This window comes from Sorex araneus, chromosome 3 (assembly GCF_027595985.1).
Source record: "Sorex araneus isolate mSorAra2 chromosome 3, mSorAra2.pri, whole genome shotgun sequence".
Classification (NCBI taxonomy): domain Eukaryota; kingdom Metazoa; phylum Chordata; class Mammalia; order Eulipotyphla; family Soricidae; genus Sorex; species Sorex araneus.
The window spans coordinates 48,797,072-48,812,751 of record NC_073304.1 but is presented as its reverse complement, the minus strand read 5'-3'; the positions used below and the strand labels follow the sequence as shown (position 1 = coordinate 48,812,751).

General features: G+C 41.1%; 2 protein-coding genes across 2 annotated transcripts in view; one reads left to right on the top strand and one right to left on the bottom strand.

Annotated features, from left to right (window-relative positions):
- The window catches only part of ABHD12B (abhydrolase domain containing 12B), a 30,383-nt gene that overhangs the window by 13,740 nt on the left and 963 nt on the right, over positions 1–15,680 (top strand). Inside the window, exons 5-11 of the mRNA XM_012934724.2 lie at positions 1,701–1,731; positions 3,813–3,858; positions 3,960–4,089; positions 4,492–4,529; positions 6,160–6,239; positions 12,736–12,818; positions 14,833–14,911. Coding sequence (XP_012790178.2) covers positions 1,701–1,731; positions 3,813–3,858; positions 3,960–4,089; positions 4,492–4,529; positions 6,160–6,239; positions 12,736–12,818; positions 14,833–14,911 — 487 coding nt within the window. The remainder of the gene's footprint in view (positions 1–1,700; positions 1,732–3,812; positions 3,859–3,959; positions 4,090–4,491; positions 4,530–6,159; positions 6,240–12,735; positions 12,819–14,832; positions 14,912–15,680) is intronic.
- The window catches only part of PYGL (glycogen phosphorylase L), a 44,037-nt gene continuing 37,663 nt past the window's right edge, over positions 9,307–15,680 (bottom strand). Inside the window, exon 21 of the mRNA XM_055131370.1 lies at positions 9,307–9,496. The gene's annotated coding sequence lies outside the window, so the exon portion shown is untranslated. The remainder of the gene's footprint in view (positions 9,497–15,680) is intronic.

Here is a 15,680-nt window from a genome sequence, read left to right as displayed (position 1 = left end):
CAGCTCAGCACTCAGCTCGGCACTTGTGTCTCCACCTACTCTTTCCCCCTTTGTTCGAATAGAAGGATGTTTGGGCCACAAGCTCTACACTCTGTGTAGGCCACTGGAGGCCTCAACTTAGGTGGAGATTTTTTTTCCAGATTTGGACATTGATTTCAAAGCCCACAGTGAGTGTGAAATCCTGGCTCCCAGTGACTGGAAAAAGACAGGTAGAGGGAAAAGGAAGGTGCCCATCTGGTCTCTTCATGCACCTAGGCAGACATTCCTTAGTTTGGCATGAGTCTTACGACCAGAGACTTCCTCAGAGAGAGCACCCTGAATTCAGACCTTGCCTGTCTAATGCTAATAGAGGTGGACTCCTCAGCCCACACTATTGTCCTGAACTTGTTTGGTGACAAGGAGCACCTTCCTTGTCTGGCTGTCCTTTGATGTGCTGCCAGCAGCACCTTCAGAGGTCTGTGGTATGAGCTGTGTCATGCCTGTGAGTGACTGTGACCATAGCTGGGGAGTAAGGGTGTGTGTGTGGGTGGGGGGGTGGTGCTGACACCACACACCTTTCTCTATCTCTCAGTAGCCTTTCCAACTCAGTGCCCTGCCCTCACTCCCTCACCCTGTCTCTTTTCCTCACTGCCTTTTCCCACCAGAGAACAGCCTTCTCTAACTCCAGAGGCTTTTCTGAGCAGAGTTGCATTTCACAGTCAGAGATTTCCTGTGCTATTTCACATTGTCCAGTGTTCTCCACGTTGTTCTCATTGTGCAAACTAGGCTTGGCGTGAGATCCCTCGCCAAAGGACCGTGCGCCTCTGAACCTGCAGACGCTATTAGCCCAGTTGAATCAGTTATCAGCTTACTCTGTGATCCCAACTTTAACTTCAGGGTTGACTCCCGTTTCTTCTTGTCCCCTGCTCGGAAATCTCAGCTCAGCACTGAGCCCAAAGCTGTTGGTTCTAGATGCCCCTAGAGCATCCTTGAATCCCCTTCTTAAAAATTATACTTAAAATTCGAAGTGTTCTTACGCCTTCCTTCTGTGGTGTTGGTCCATAGCTTTAATCACAGAGGACTCCAGGTTTAAGAAACTGCACTCCCAAAGAAAATTCAAATGATTTTTAAAGAATTCTGTGCCTTGGAAATCATCTTGGGCTCTCTTGGAGTGTGTGTGTGTGTGTGTGTGTGTGTGTGTGTGTGTGTGTGTGTATGTGTGATACAGGACAAGACACCTATTTTGCAGAAAGATGTTTCTTGGTCCTAAGGACTGGACTCTCTCATTTCAACCTCTTTTCATGGAGGTCAGGGCCAGGCAATTATGGTGAACATCCTTGTTGAATCCTTTGTTCAGAAAATACACTTTTGGGGAACATTTTTCTTGAACTTTGAAAAGCATTCTTAGAAGTACGTTGTGTTTGGAGAAGGGAAGGGAGATGGATTATGAGTTCTTTACTCAGGACCTATATTGAAAGCATGAAGAGTGCTGTCTGCACACTGGGGTGCATGGGAGGACAACTGCCCACCCAGTTATTCTTCCAGCACAGCCAGGCAGTTCTGGCACCAGAACCAGAGTCCTTTCTCCCAGCTGTTTGTTTCTCTAACCTGAAGAAGAAAGGCATGAGATTAGATGCCAGAGGCTTGGCAGTGATTTTTATTGAACTTTTCATCATAATGTCTAATGCTTGCTTTCCCTCTTTTTTTTTTAACCTTTATAGGGCAGCACCACACAGAATTAAGCTGGTAAAGGTATGTCTGAAGGGGCCTCAAGGCACCAATGTTATGAGTTCGTCTGGGGCTCAGTTAATTCAGAGATAGTTGTCTAATGAATGTTTTCTGAGCACTTGTGAGATCTGGGGTCCATTATAAGACTATTCTGTCTGCACAGACTATGGGGGATCTATGTACATCCCTGAGGTGCCCCAAACACTTCCATGAGTGTATTAACATTGTGTTTAAGGGAGCTGAAGGCCTTTCATTTGCTTCTTCTGAGGGCTGGCGGATAAATGGGCTGAGATTAGATGAAGGGCAAGTGGTTCTCTGGACAAAACTGTTCTGGGATAGAAGAAAATGACCTAGAATGACAACGCTAAGAAGCCTTCCATACAGACAAAGGAAGTAGCTCAGGCCCTGGTGCCAGGCGCATAGGAGATTTGGCAGAGAAATATCGCAGCCACATATTACACTTCTTACTCACTGGTCACGTGGTTTCAGCTTGTGGGGGCAGTCCCTGCAATTCCAATTGTGAGGAAGATGGCAGATGAGGCATTCGGTCTTATCTGACTCAGCTGTTTATCTTGTCCCATGCTCATTAGGTAACCAAAGCACAGGTGACTAGGCTGCCTGTCCAGTTAGTAACCACAGGACCTATCTCTCTTTCCATAAGTCAGCTCCTACCTGGGAGCTCTTTCCTGATTTGATGGCATCATGTACTCAGGCTTCACCCTACCTAATATACCCAAACCTATATCTTCCCTCTTTGTTCAGACAGGCAGTCCCTCTGCTTTCTTCTTCTCTTCTCCCCTCATCACTGCCTTGCAAGGACAGCAGAGCCCAGTCATGAGGAATTGCAGTGGGCAGGTGCTAATTTGCCTATATCATTCCCCCCACCCAAATTTGCTTTCTACCCTAAGCCCCTGTTTTAATGATCGATTTGGGGAGATAGTAAAGGTGAGGTCTGTGAGAACATGAAGTTTTTGCCCCTTCCGCCCTTGGCAAAGTAGAAAATCTTGTCCACAATGTGCCCAGAAAGAAGAGTGAAGCAGCTGTGAAAACAGCCAGAGTTCTTATTATGGTAGGTGGGATGGGTGAGGAGGGATGCTTGGGCCTCTTCCCACCTTTGAAAATTCTGAAGGCCTTGGTCATTTATTCTAATCAGAAACAAACTTCTCTTGTTTTGGGTTTTCTTCTTTGGATAGATGATTTTTTTAAAAAACGTTTTTTTTTGTTTTGTTTTGTTTTGGGGCCATAGTTGGTGACCCTCCAGGGTTACCCTTGGAGATATTCTCAGTGATTGATTCTGGTAGTGGTCAGCGGACCATATGAGCCCAGGGCTCCTGCACACTAAAACCAAAATTAATAGGAATAAGGAATAATACCTTATATAACTATAATGAGGCTGAAACAGCTTTAAAAACTTTCTTCATAGCAACTTTTTGGGATGCTAGGGAACAAAGCTGGGTCATCCATGTGCAAGGAAAAAATGCCTTACCACTGATCTATTTATCTGAGTCCTACATTCTCATATTCTTTCCTTGTTTACCTACTCAAGACTTGGCAGGGATATTCTGTAATGGAAAGATTGCTTTATTTCTGATTTTCTTTAATTAATAGAGGTTAAACAATCTACTAATCTCAATAGCTGACTGATGTTAATTTTTCACCTGTTCATGGTTAATATGTCTTTCTGTTATTTGCTTCCCACCACCCTAGATGTGTAGAGTTCTTAGTCTCAAAGGTATTCTTAACAAAGGTATTTATTGTGTAATTAGATACTTTCAGATGTCATCGCATCTAACAAGAGAATCCTGAATCCTCCAAGAATCTTGAAAGTAGCTATAGTTCTCACTCTTGAGATAATATTTCCATATTTGACCAGTAAGTAGCTTGCTCAAGGTCTCCCAGCTGGTAGGTGACAGACTCAGGGTCTGAGCTGGTAATGCTTTCCCATTTAGTCTCCTCTTCTCAAGTCTGAAATTAGACACCAGACTTCATGAGGGTCTTTTTTCTTCCTATTAAGCTATTACTTCGAGGGTCTATGGTGGTGTGAGGAGGTGTGAAAACCATTTTGGCATCTCTTCTAACTGAAGTGGTGACCATTCCCTTCTCAGGTGCTGAGTGATGGTGGTTTCCATGTTTTGTCTGTTGACTACAGAGGTATGTGTTACCACAGTGTACAAAACTTTTTCAATAAGTGGGGAACTTCTGGTGGCCCCTTATTCTGACAGTTAGTCACCCTATGTTTGCTTCATTGCCAGGGTTTGGGGACTCTACAGGCAAGCCCACAGAGGAGGGGCTGACAGAAGATGCCATTTGTGTCTATGAGTGGACTAAAGCAAGATGTGGTGCCACTCCTGTGTGTCTCTGGGGGCACTCTCTGGGGACAGGGTAAGTGAAGTTGTGAAATGGGTATGTAGGTGGGTCTTGGGGGTTTAGTGTCACTTAAAGGCAGCTGTGGGCAGTGGCAGGAGCTGATTTCAGAGAGAGGAAGTGCTCCAGTCACTGTCTCCACATGTGACTGGGGACTTTGGCATCTCGATGTGCCTGTCTCTCCATCCACTGTTATCCATGGCATGGTGGCTCTCTGGCTATCTGTGAGATTGCCAATTCCAGAATTCTCCTGAGAGTTGCAAAGAAAAATAATTCCTTAACTTAGGACCAGTGGATTGTTTTTCTATGCAGTTTTTAATCAGAGAGTCCAGAACTTTAGTCATTTGCTCCTGTTACTAAATAATGTTTATTTTGTAATTAACTGCTTTATTTCATACTCATATTTTTATTGCTTTACAGAGTTGCAATAAATGCTGCAAAAGTGCTTGAAGAGAAAGGTATCTTATCTTTGCTTGTGAGGTAGAATTTCTTGGCTTAAGGCAGGAAAGAAAAAAGTCGAGACTTGTGCATACTTTAAACACAACACTACTATCCCCAACTTTAGATAGTTTCTGATAATGGCAACCAACTTTCTATTTTTCTATTTATTATAAAACAACATCTGCTTTTCAAGATAATGAAGTTGAAAAGAAATACAAAAGAAAGAGTTAAAAGTATCTCTAAGAGACCCTGATTGTGAAGGGATAATAAACGTTATTACAGAGTAATTTGGGTTACATGAGAAGAAAATAATACATTATGAAACAAGAGGCAAGATTTCCTTCTGCTATCCTCCTTACATGATATTTATGTCAGTGTTGCTCAAAATGTTTGGAAAATTGCCTAGATGAGAATCTCCAGGATGAAGGGAGTGCGGGGAGGTGCACATTAACAAAACCTCCTTCTGTAGACTAAATATTTTTATGGATCAGAATCTTTGTGACAGGACCCAGTGATTTTGATGTGCTTGAAAAGTTTATAATCCTTTGTATTGTAGCCTTAACTATTTGGAAATGACAGGTCAGGTTGTTATGTACACATAGTCCATTTTAAAGATTAACACTGTCTAGATTCAGTCTTAATTACTTAATGGAAATAAATTGAGCACTATTTTATTTTATTTTATTTATTTTTTATTTTTTGCTTTTTGGGTCACACCTGGTGATGCACAGGGGTTACTCCTGGCTCTGCACTCAGGAATCACTCCTGGTGGTGCTCAGGGGACCATATGGGATTCTGGGAATCGAACCCGGGTCGGCCGCGTGCAAGGCAAACGCCCTACCTGCTGTGATATTGCTCCAGCCCCAATTGAGCACTATTTTAATGCTCCTCTACTTTCTTGCACACCTCCTTTAGTATCTGAACAATTCTGTACCAATTGAACTAATATGTACTTCACTCCTGGGGAATGCAATGACCATAGAACAGCTCAGTTCCATTTATATCTCCAACTTATGTGCTCTTGCGATCCTGTGTTTTAATTTTCTCTGTATCACATATTCCATAAAATATTAATATATCACAAAGCGGATATTTAGATTTACTCTTTTATTTGCTGTTTATGACTTCCAGCAAAAGTCATAAACTTATGTGGGCTGTGGGCATCTATATGGGATTTTTGTTCTGTCTCATGATGAAGAATTTTCCTAGTCTTGGTCTGAAAATATCTTAATTTTATCTTTATTTTTGAAGACATTTTTATTGGATCTAAGGTTTTAGGTTTCTTATTTTATTTCAACCCTTTGAAGATCCATCCACTTTGTTCTAACGTCTTCTGTCTCGTTTCTGTCGCCAGTCTTACTGTTGCTTTGAAGGTAACACTTTTCTTCTGACTTTTTGGGGCAGATCTTCTTTTTATTCTTGTTTTCTAGCATTTTAACTGTGTGGGTTCTTAGGACATCCTTCTTAGATTTCTTGGCACTACCTGCTTCATTGTATCTGGTTTAGTCCTTTGTGTGGTTAATAACATCAGACTGGTTTTTTTTTTTAGATTCATGTTAGTTATATGCAAGTCATCAGGGACTCTTTATTTCAGGATGGTGGTTTTTAAACAGGAGAGGAGAGTTATTCCTGTCTCTTATTTTCAAGGATGCCCAGTTGATGCTATTGTCTTGGAAGCTCCATTTACCAACATGTGGGTCACAACTATCAATTATCCTTTGTTAAAGGTGAGTCTCTGAGTCACCTTCCCCAATATGGCAACGAGTGAGCCATTTCAACATGTTAAAGTTCAGTAACCATGCTATTTTTATTACCTATTTTTATATTTGTAAGTTATGAATCAGTTGTTATTCAGGGGAACCACCATGGCTCTGATTTGATGGTCCTTTTATTTCCTTCTAATAGAGTCAGTTTTTCCCCCATTAACGTACATCTTATTTTTTATAATCTTAGATTGACTTACTACAATTTCTTTCTCAGGTGTAAACCAGTGTTTCTTAGACTGGTGGACACTCTCCTGCAGTGGAACTCTGAAACTTAAGACCCAGGGTACAGCTGTTAATAGTTGCGCTGTGTACCCTTTGTCCCTGTAAATAGATTGCAGGCCAGTACAGGAGCCTTTGGCAAACCTCTCATACATCAGTGCTGGGGATTCCCAGGGCCATATCTGGCAGTGCTGAGGGGCCGTAAATTGCCAGGATTGGACTCAGGGCCTTTTGCATGCCAGGTACACTTTCTGTCACTTGAGTTGCCCCTGCCTCCTTTGCTTAAAAGCAGTAAAGAACAGCAATAAAACTCTCCACATCTCTCAGTTACTGATTTAAAAATTTTATTTCCCCCAGTCCTTGGTTGTGGTAAGAGGTGATATACTTTGCGCTGCTGCTGCTTGCACACTTGGTTGTGGTAAATAGGAGATCACATGCTTTGTTGTGTGTCTGTGGACCCCAAAGAGCAGAACTGCTGGGTTTATTTTTGAGCAAATAGCCAGGTGCTGGGGATGGAAGTTGTGACTCCCTGGGCCTCAGGCTTGCGAGGTCAGCATTTTTGCCGCACAGGGCCTTGGACTGATTACTTCTCATGCCTGAACTACTTCATCTTTAAAATAGGGGTGTTCAAGAATAGTAGAAATAAGTACCAGGAGGTTGACTCCATGGCTTGGAAGCTGGCCTCACATTCTGGGGAGACGGCAACTCAGATAGAGAAGGGAACACCAAGTAAAATGTGATTGGAGGCCATGCGGGGGAAGGGTGATGTGTGCCAAATGTAGACTAGAGACTGAACACAATGGCCACTCAACATCTTTATTGCAAACCACAACACCTAATTAGAGAGAGAGAACAAAAGGGAATACCCTGCCACAGTGACAGGGTGGGGTGGGGGGGGAGATGGGATTGGGGAGGGTGGGAGGGATGCTGGGTTTATTTGTGGTGGAGAATGGCCATTGGTGAAGGGATGGGTTCTCGAACTTTGTATGAGTGAAACATGAGCACCAAAATGCATAAATCTGTAACTGTACCCTCAGGTGATTCATTTATTAAAAAATAAATAAATAAATAAATAAATAAAATAAAAAGATAAAATAAAATGGGGGTGTTAATGGTTGTAAAGTTAAATGGCTTAATATATGCAAAACATGAACCTTGTATATTATCAGCAGAGTGCCATAACTGCTCAATATGGTTGGATAAGAAGCCACCTGTACTGGGGTCTAGAGAGAAAGTTCTTAGCTTGAGCACATACTTTGAATGCAGGAAATTCTGGTACCATTTTGTTCTATTTGTCCTCCTCTCCCCCCTGGCACTGCTGGGAGCAATCCCCAAGCACAGAGATAGGAGCAGCCTCCCAGCACCAATGGGATGGTCCAAACCAAACCAAACCAAACCAAACCAAACCAAACCAAACCAAACCAAACCAAACCGGAAGCTACCTTACCTAGCTGGGGAGAAAAGAAATACATGGAGAATTTAAAATAATGACAAGGTTTCCCACATGTCATTCTGGAATCAATTTCACTAGACTAGGGAAGAAGGCATGATATAATGGGGAAAAAAGTAAGGGTATAGAACTAGATGGATTTGGGTTCATACTTGACCTTTGTCTCCAACCAATAATGTTTTCCCATTTTTTTTAATAATAAAAAAAACTGATACTGCCTAGTGCATGGATTGTGATGAAGGTTAAGTGAAATAATCCATGCAAAGTACTCAGTTGCTAATGGGCACTCATTTAAAGCTCGTTCCCCTTTCCTACTCTTCTGCTACAGAACAAATGAATCTCAGTGTTAGGAGAAGATTCAACAATAATTTTGGGTGAAGAATATTCAGGAGAGAGGTATTCCACAGAGGTGTGGTCAGTAACCCTTAGAAGCTGATGTGCCCCAATTCTTTTCTTTCTTATTCAGGTCGTGGGTTGCCTCCAAGTGAGCTCTGAGGTCTGGGGCTATTCCCAGTGGTACTCCATAATCTGGGCTGGACAATTCAATGGTCAGGCCCAGTTGAGGCAGTGCTACTTGGGCCCAGGAATGCTGCGGGCCACAAGAGAAATCTGGAAATACTTAGGGGGGCCTATGGTACCAAGGTTTAAACTCATGTGCCCCTGACCCCTGAACTGTCCATCCTTCCCTTCCCCTCTCCCTCCAAACACACACACCAAGCTCCGTTTTTTTTTTTTTTTTTTTTTTTTTGCTTTTTGGGTCACACCTTGCGATGCACAGGGGTCACTCCTGGCTCTGCACTCAGGAATTACCCCTGGCGGTGCTCAGGGGACCAAATGGGATGCTGGGAATGGAACTCGGGTCAGCCGCATGCAAGGCAAACGCCCTACCCACTGAGCTATTGCTCCAGTCCCACCAAGCTCCTTTCTTAAAGGTGAGTGAAAACAGGAAATGCTGGAAGTCATCAATGCCAGGACTGAGACCACCACTTGTACCACATCTGGTCCTTTTAAATCCTCCGCGCAACTCTGGCATCCTTGTCTCATTCGGAGCAGAGGGAAAGCAGAGGGAGGCTTAGAGGCCTGGAGGGTTGTTCTACGCCCTCTAAGAGGAAATGGGTCTCACTCCCTGCATCTGCTAACTCCGGGCGACAGACTGTAGGCGGGCAGCTTTAGGAATGAAAGAGTGTGACCAGCTGTGAATGAACTTGTGGTCAAGTCTGGAGTCTTGATTTTTGGTTGTTGTTCAAGTAAATAATGTGGCTTTCCCAGAACTTTGTAAAATCAGTATTTATGTGACTGGTATTTGGGGATATTTAGCTGCTGGTATTCCGGAACAGAGAGGAAGCAGGGATGCTAATTAGGACTCAGCTCAGTGATCGGGCTGGAGGGGTTGAGAAGAACGGAAGGACCTTAAAGTCTCTAGGTCTTTGTCTGCTGAGCCATGAGGATTGACTTGAGTAGGTGGATGGAGGATGCTTCCATCTTACTCTTTAGGAATTTAAGGTGAACTGCTGAAGGGCTTCTCTTGTTGGAATATCCTCAGAGGAGGCTGATTTTAGAAGTGGTGAAGTCAGAAGAGAAAGGAAAAAGAAAACCAAATAAGTCTTGCAAGAAGAGAGAAAAGACAGGAATGGAGAGTAGCGTTTTGTCCCCCCACTGCATCCAAATGCCAGGCATGTGCTGTGAGTCCCAACAAGAAATTAATCCAGGTTTGAGCTTCCCAGAACTCTCAAGCCCAAGGCAATGCTGCGACATGTTGTCTTCTGATTCTGTTTCCCTGAACTTTCTTTACAATGACACAAATTGCTTTTTAAAAACCCAGGGAAATATTTTCTTGAGGCTTATTTTAGAAAGGCTATGTTTTAAGAGGCTTTGCTTTAGAAAGTTATTATTTCTTAGTATTATAGTTCCTAGTGGATGAATGTAACTTATGACCTAGCCCTGAGCAGAAGCCCCTTTTATTGGTTTTTTTTTTTGGTCTGTTTTGGGGGCAGACCTGGTAGTGCTCAGGATTTACTGCTGACTCTGCACCCCTGGAGGGGCTTAAGGGACCAAATGTGGTGTTGGGGATTGAACCCCATTCTGGTGTGTGCAAGGCAAGTGCCTTGCTGTACTATCTCTCTAGCCCTATCGCCATTAACTTTAATTTCTCCATAGTCATTAAGGAGTCATCCTAAGTATAATCTTAAAATTACTTCTTCTATAAATAGAAACCTTGTTTTCCAGTGTATGGCCCCATTTTTCTTCTTTGGTTTGTATTTCCTTCCTTTAGCAACATCTCTTTTGGAGCACTGCACCCTCTCTTCCCCATTTTCAGGAGCAACAACAGAGAAATGTATCTAATATTTTGTCTTTTCTCTTTGTAGATTTATTACTAGGAATAAAATCTGAATGAAAGTATTGTCATACTACACTGAACAATAATAAGTTGAATAAAATAGCTTGAAGTGTACATCAGAGATATCAGTACAATAATTTAACTTAGATTCTACATTTAAATTCATTTTCATGCTTGTCACTGTTATTGTGTTGTAACAGCTTCTGTGAATAGTGTAGGGAGTAAGAACATTGTGGTCGATCCTTCTAGGATATTTTCATGCTTGCAGAACAGACAGAAGAAAGGAATGCAAGTTTCTGTAGTGAGAGATGCTGTGAAATCTAATAAAATAATGTGAAAGGGATTGGCCAGAGGGACAGGTTTGATTGCTGGATATAGAAGCCTTTCTGAAAAATATCTGTGCTGAGACTTGTACGACCAGGAGCCAGCTGTCCTGAGAGTACATTGAGGTCTCTGGCTGAGGGAACAGCAGGATAGGGGCCCTGGGGAGGGGTCAAGTCTGACATGTTCCAGCAACAAAAGACGGCGGGTTCTGACATGTCTGGGCAGTGGCTAAGTAATGACAAGGTGAGGCTGGAGATAGGGAGCTGCTAGATTCTTTGGGACCTCAAAGGCGACATGACCTTAAGGTCTAATTCACGTGCCCATGAAGAATGTGAAGCCAAGAAGTGATAAATGGGAATTGTACCAGTGGGAAGATAGAATAGTCAGAGAGCCAGAATCTGAGCAGGAGAGGAAGGGTGAGCTAGGCTGACTCACTGATCGTGCAAACATAAATGAGGGGATCTGGAATGTAATTTGTGGGTTGAGTTAAAAATGTTGACAGTGCGGGCTAGAGCGATAGTACGGTGGGTAGGGCATTTGCCTTGCACGTGACCGACCCAGGTTCGATTCCCAGCATCCCATATGGTCCCCTGAGCACCACCAAAAGTAATTCCTGAGTGCAAAGCCAGGAGTAACCCCTGTGCATTGCCAGGTCTGACCCAAAAAGCCAAAAAAAAAAATGCTGACAGTGGAGGTGGGTGTGGTATTGGAACTCTGTATGCCTGAAACTTTTAATTTTAACAGTAGATCATAGTGTAAAATTGAAAAATTTGACCCCCCCTTCAAAAATGTGTAAAGACATTGTATTATCTCTTATGAGGAAATGTATGTTTTTAAGATCACTGTATCACTGTCATCCCGCTATTCATTGATTTGCTTGAGCGGATGCCAGTAATGTCTTCATTTTTCCCTGTTGCATGCTAGTGTAGCCCAATGGCATCTGCTCGTTCCAGGAACATAAAGAGCACATTGTCGTTACTGTTTTTGGCATATCACATACATCATGAGTAGCTTACCAGACTCTGCTGTGAGGGAAAAAAATTAAAAAAAGACTTCTCTTATGTTTTTATGATATATAAACTAATTTCCCTATTGTCTAAATGAAAATATGGCAAATACTCATTTACCTAGCATTTAGTTACTAGAATTTGCCATTAGAGCAATTCAGCATGTTTAGAATGATAACTTATTTTTAAGTCTTAGGATCAATGAGCCTTATGATCATTGATAAAACCTAAATGCCTTTCAAAGAATTACAATATTAAGTCATGCTCTACAGAATACATAATGTTCAGATCCTATAAAACCAATTATACATATTCATCAGAATATTTTATTTGTTTTGGGGTGACACTCATCAGTGCTCGGGATTCTCTCTGGGCTCTGCACTCAGGGATCAGTCTTGGAGGGCTTGGGGTACTATCAGGGGTACCAGGGATTCAACACAGGTCAGCCACATGCAAGGCAATATCCTCACTCCAGCCCTCATTAGAATTTTTGAATAATCGAAATATTCTGCTCTCCAAATAAACTAAGTAAGCAGTTAATTTTGTTCACTTTAGAAACATTTTTTGAATTATACATATCTCTAATCCTTTTCAACCAAAGGAAAGATGTAAAAACAGAATGTTTACAGTGATCATCTGTGGATAATGAGATTTTATTTTATTTGTTTCTTCTTTGTTCCTTTCTGTATTTTTCAAATTTCATCATGACACAGATTACCTGTCTGTCTGTCATTCCGTTGCTCATCGATTTGTTCGAGTGGGCACCAGTAACGTCTCTCATTGAGAGACTTATTGTTACTGTTTTTGGCATATCCAATACGACCGGGTAGCTTGCCAGGCTCTGCCGCGAGGGCACATACTCTCGGTAGCTTGCCGGGCTCTCTGAGAGAAGCGGAGGAATTGAACTCGGGTCGGCTGCATGAAAGGCGAATGCCCAACCACTGTGCTATCGCTCTAACCCCTTTGACACAGATTACTTTGGAAAAAATCATAAATGTTTTGATTCAAATTTTTTAGTTAGGTTACTACTTTCTGTATGACTGTAGCTCATAGTGGAAAACTATAAAAATGATTTAGCTGTAGTTTAAGCTTTAATATTTTTTTCATTGTTGAAAACAGATATACCGGAATCTTCCAGGATTCTTACGCATGCTTATGGATGCTCTGAGAAAAGATAAAATATCCTTCTCTAATGATGAAAAGTAAGTTAATGGTGAAAAGATGCCCTTGATTATCTTATCTCTAGGTTTCTGGTAGGTAACATGGAACCCACCATGGGAAATAACTATGCATTATTAGTATTTGATAATGTCCTGTTTGATTCAGTGACTTCATTAATTCAATACTTTTTCAGAAGTCATAAAATCAGTTTTAGATTTGGGGCCTATCAGGGCTTTTGAAGTTCCTCTACGTCTAGCTCAACATTCTTGGAGGAATCCCTGACTTTTAGGAATCCCCTGTTTAATAAAAACCTATCAGCATCCTTTAGCCTCCTCACCCAATAGCAAGTCTATGACTAGGCTTGGCAAGTGTGCCTCTCACTAATGACTTCTCTTGCAGGAGAACCAGTATTTCAATTATAGTTGAGGTAAAATGTTTATAATAGTATTAGTGTTTATGATCTTGATGTATACTTATTGCACCTTCCCAATCCACAAAGTGCCCAATACCCTCCCTCCACTAATGTCCTCATGTTACTTCTAGTTCACTTCTTCATCCCCTACCCACTGCCCTCCTACGTAGCAATCTCAGTTTTGTAATCCAGGGATGGGGACTTATCTGTTCCCTTGTTTTATTTTTCTGTATAATACAAATAAGTGAGATCATTCAGTATTTGTTCCTCTAATTTCTAATATCTTCTTCCTCTTTATATTATATATACATATATGTATATATGTATGCAACTTATATATAATATGTATATACATATATAATGTGTATATATTACATACAACTCACAGCTCTCTCTCTCTATATAAATGTATATATATGTGTATATATTTATAACCATAGATACTATATATAGCATCTATGGTTATAAATATAACTATAGATACTATATATACATGTGTATAACTATAGATGCAATATATACATAGTATAAATATATACTATGTATACACATATGTATAGATAGTATCTATATACATAGTATACACATATGTATAGATAGTATCTATAGTTATAAATATAACTCAGCTCTTTCTCTATACATATGTGTATACACACACATATATACGTGTGTGTATATATATATATATATAAATCACAGCTTCTTTATACATTCATCTGTCATTAGATACTTAGGTTGCTTCCATATCTTGGCAATTGTCCTTGCAGGAGAATTTAAGAATGCTTCTAACTAATTAAATAGGCAGTTGCTATCAGGATTGTTTTTCTATTTCAAAATGCCTGAAGAATTTAATCTTCTTAGGAATAACAGGGGATCACTATATTTGGGATAAATGGGTATCATATTAGTTGAGAAAGGTGAGAACAAGTCTTTATTAAGATGTCTGTTTTTGGTGTGTGTGTGTTTTATGTGTAAAGGGTACCACCAAGTTTAGGTCAAACTTTAGAGTCCTCAGGGCTTATTGATGACTCTCTGCTCAGGGATTATTTCTGGAGGTGTTTGAGGAACCATACGTGATGCTGGGGATCAAACGGGGGTCAATTGTGTACAAGGCAAGAGCCTTACCCCCATGACTATCTCTTTAATCCTGATATCACTGCCCTTTTGAATGACCAACTAAAAGGCTCACCAAAATGCAATCATACCTGTTAGTTACATGTTGAACAGTTTTGGACATGAGTTCTCTTTGGTCATGTGATAGTTCTTGTTTGGATCTTTGAATTATTTTATTTAAATTAATTAAAATATGCAGATAGGATGAAATTAAGTGAAATGAATAAAATGGTTAGGTTTTAACTTTGTATAAATTCAGTATTTGTGTTTTTCTTTATTATTAAAAATATGAGAAGTAAATTAACTAAAAATCCAATAAAACTGCACAAGTATATAGAAAACATTTTGCCCCGAGAAGATAAAGTTACTATGTGAAATTTATTACTTATGACGGTGGTATTGCTGAGCAGGAAGGTTAGGAAGTTTCTAAATTTTGGGCAAACCCCATGATTTACTAAAGCTTTCACTGAAAGTGGAAATTTTCAATGTGTAATTCTTGAGCAGAATGTTTTTCTCTTCCTTGTTCCTAGTGTAAAATTCCTGTCCTCTCCCCTTCTCATCCTACACTGTGAGGATGACAAGACGGTGCCTTTGGAGTTTGGAAAAAAGGTAAAACTAAGCGCTTGGTTCCAACTGAAAAATGCCAGATGTAGTTCCACTATTTTCTCACACTACAAGAGTGTGTCTGACATGATAAGAGATTCCATAAGAGCCAGCCATGCCACTGATGCATTCAGTGAGCATTGGTGTTCTTTGCTACTTACCTCAAAGGAGTATTGATGACGGAGCCTGGTCCTTCACCTCAAGTCTATGGGTGTATAGTGTAGACAGGCTCTCAGGCTGTCAGGCAACCTTCTACATAGTCTCTTCAATAGTGGCTCCCAAAACAGACATATGCTTTTTTTTTTTTTTTGCTTTTTGGGTCACACCTGGTGATGCACAGGGGTCACTCCTGGTTCATGCACTCAGGAATCACCCCTGGCGGTGCTCAGGGGACCATATGGGATGTTGGGATTTGAACTCGGGTCGGCCATGTGCAAGGCAAATGCCTTACCCACTGTGCTATCACTCCAGCCCCATGCATATGCTTTCTTGTCTTTTAAATACAGGGAGGGTTCAGAGCAATTAATTGTCCCCTTCAGAGACTGGGCAGGGGAATGAGAGAGCTCTAGCACTGTTCTATATTAACTGTGTAGAGGTAGACAACTGGATGTGTCTACCTCCTTTATTTCTGACTTACTTGGATTCACTCCTCAAGCTGGTTTATTCTGTTCTCTTCTAAAAAATTATATTAAAAAACAACAGCTCTGATGGTCTGATGGTCAGTTCTTTTTTTTTTTTGGTCATACCTGGTGGAACTCAGCAATCTCCCCTGGCA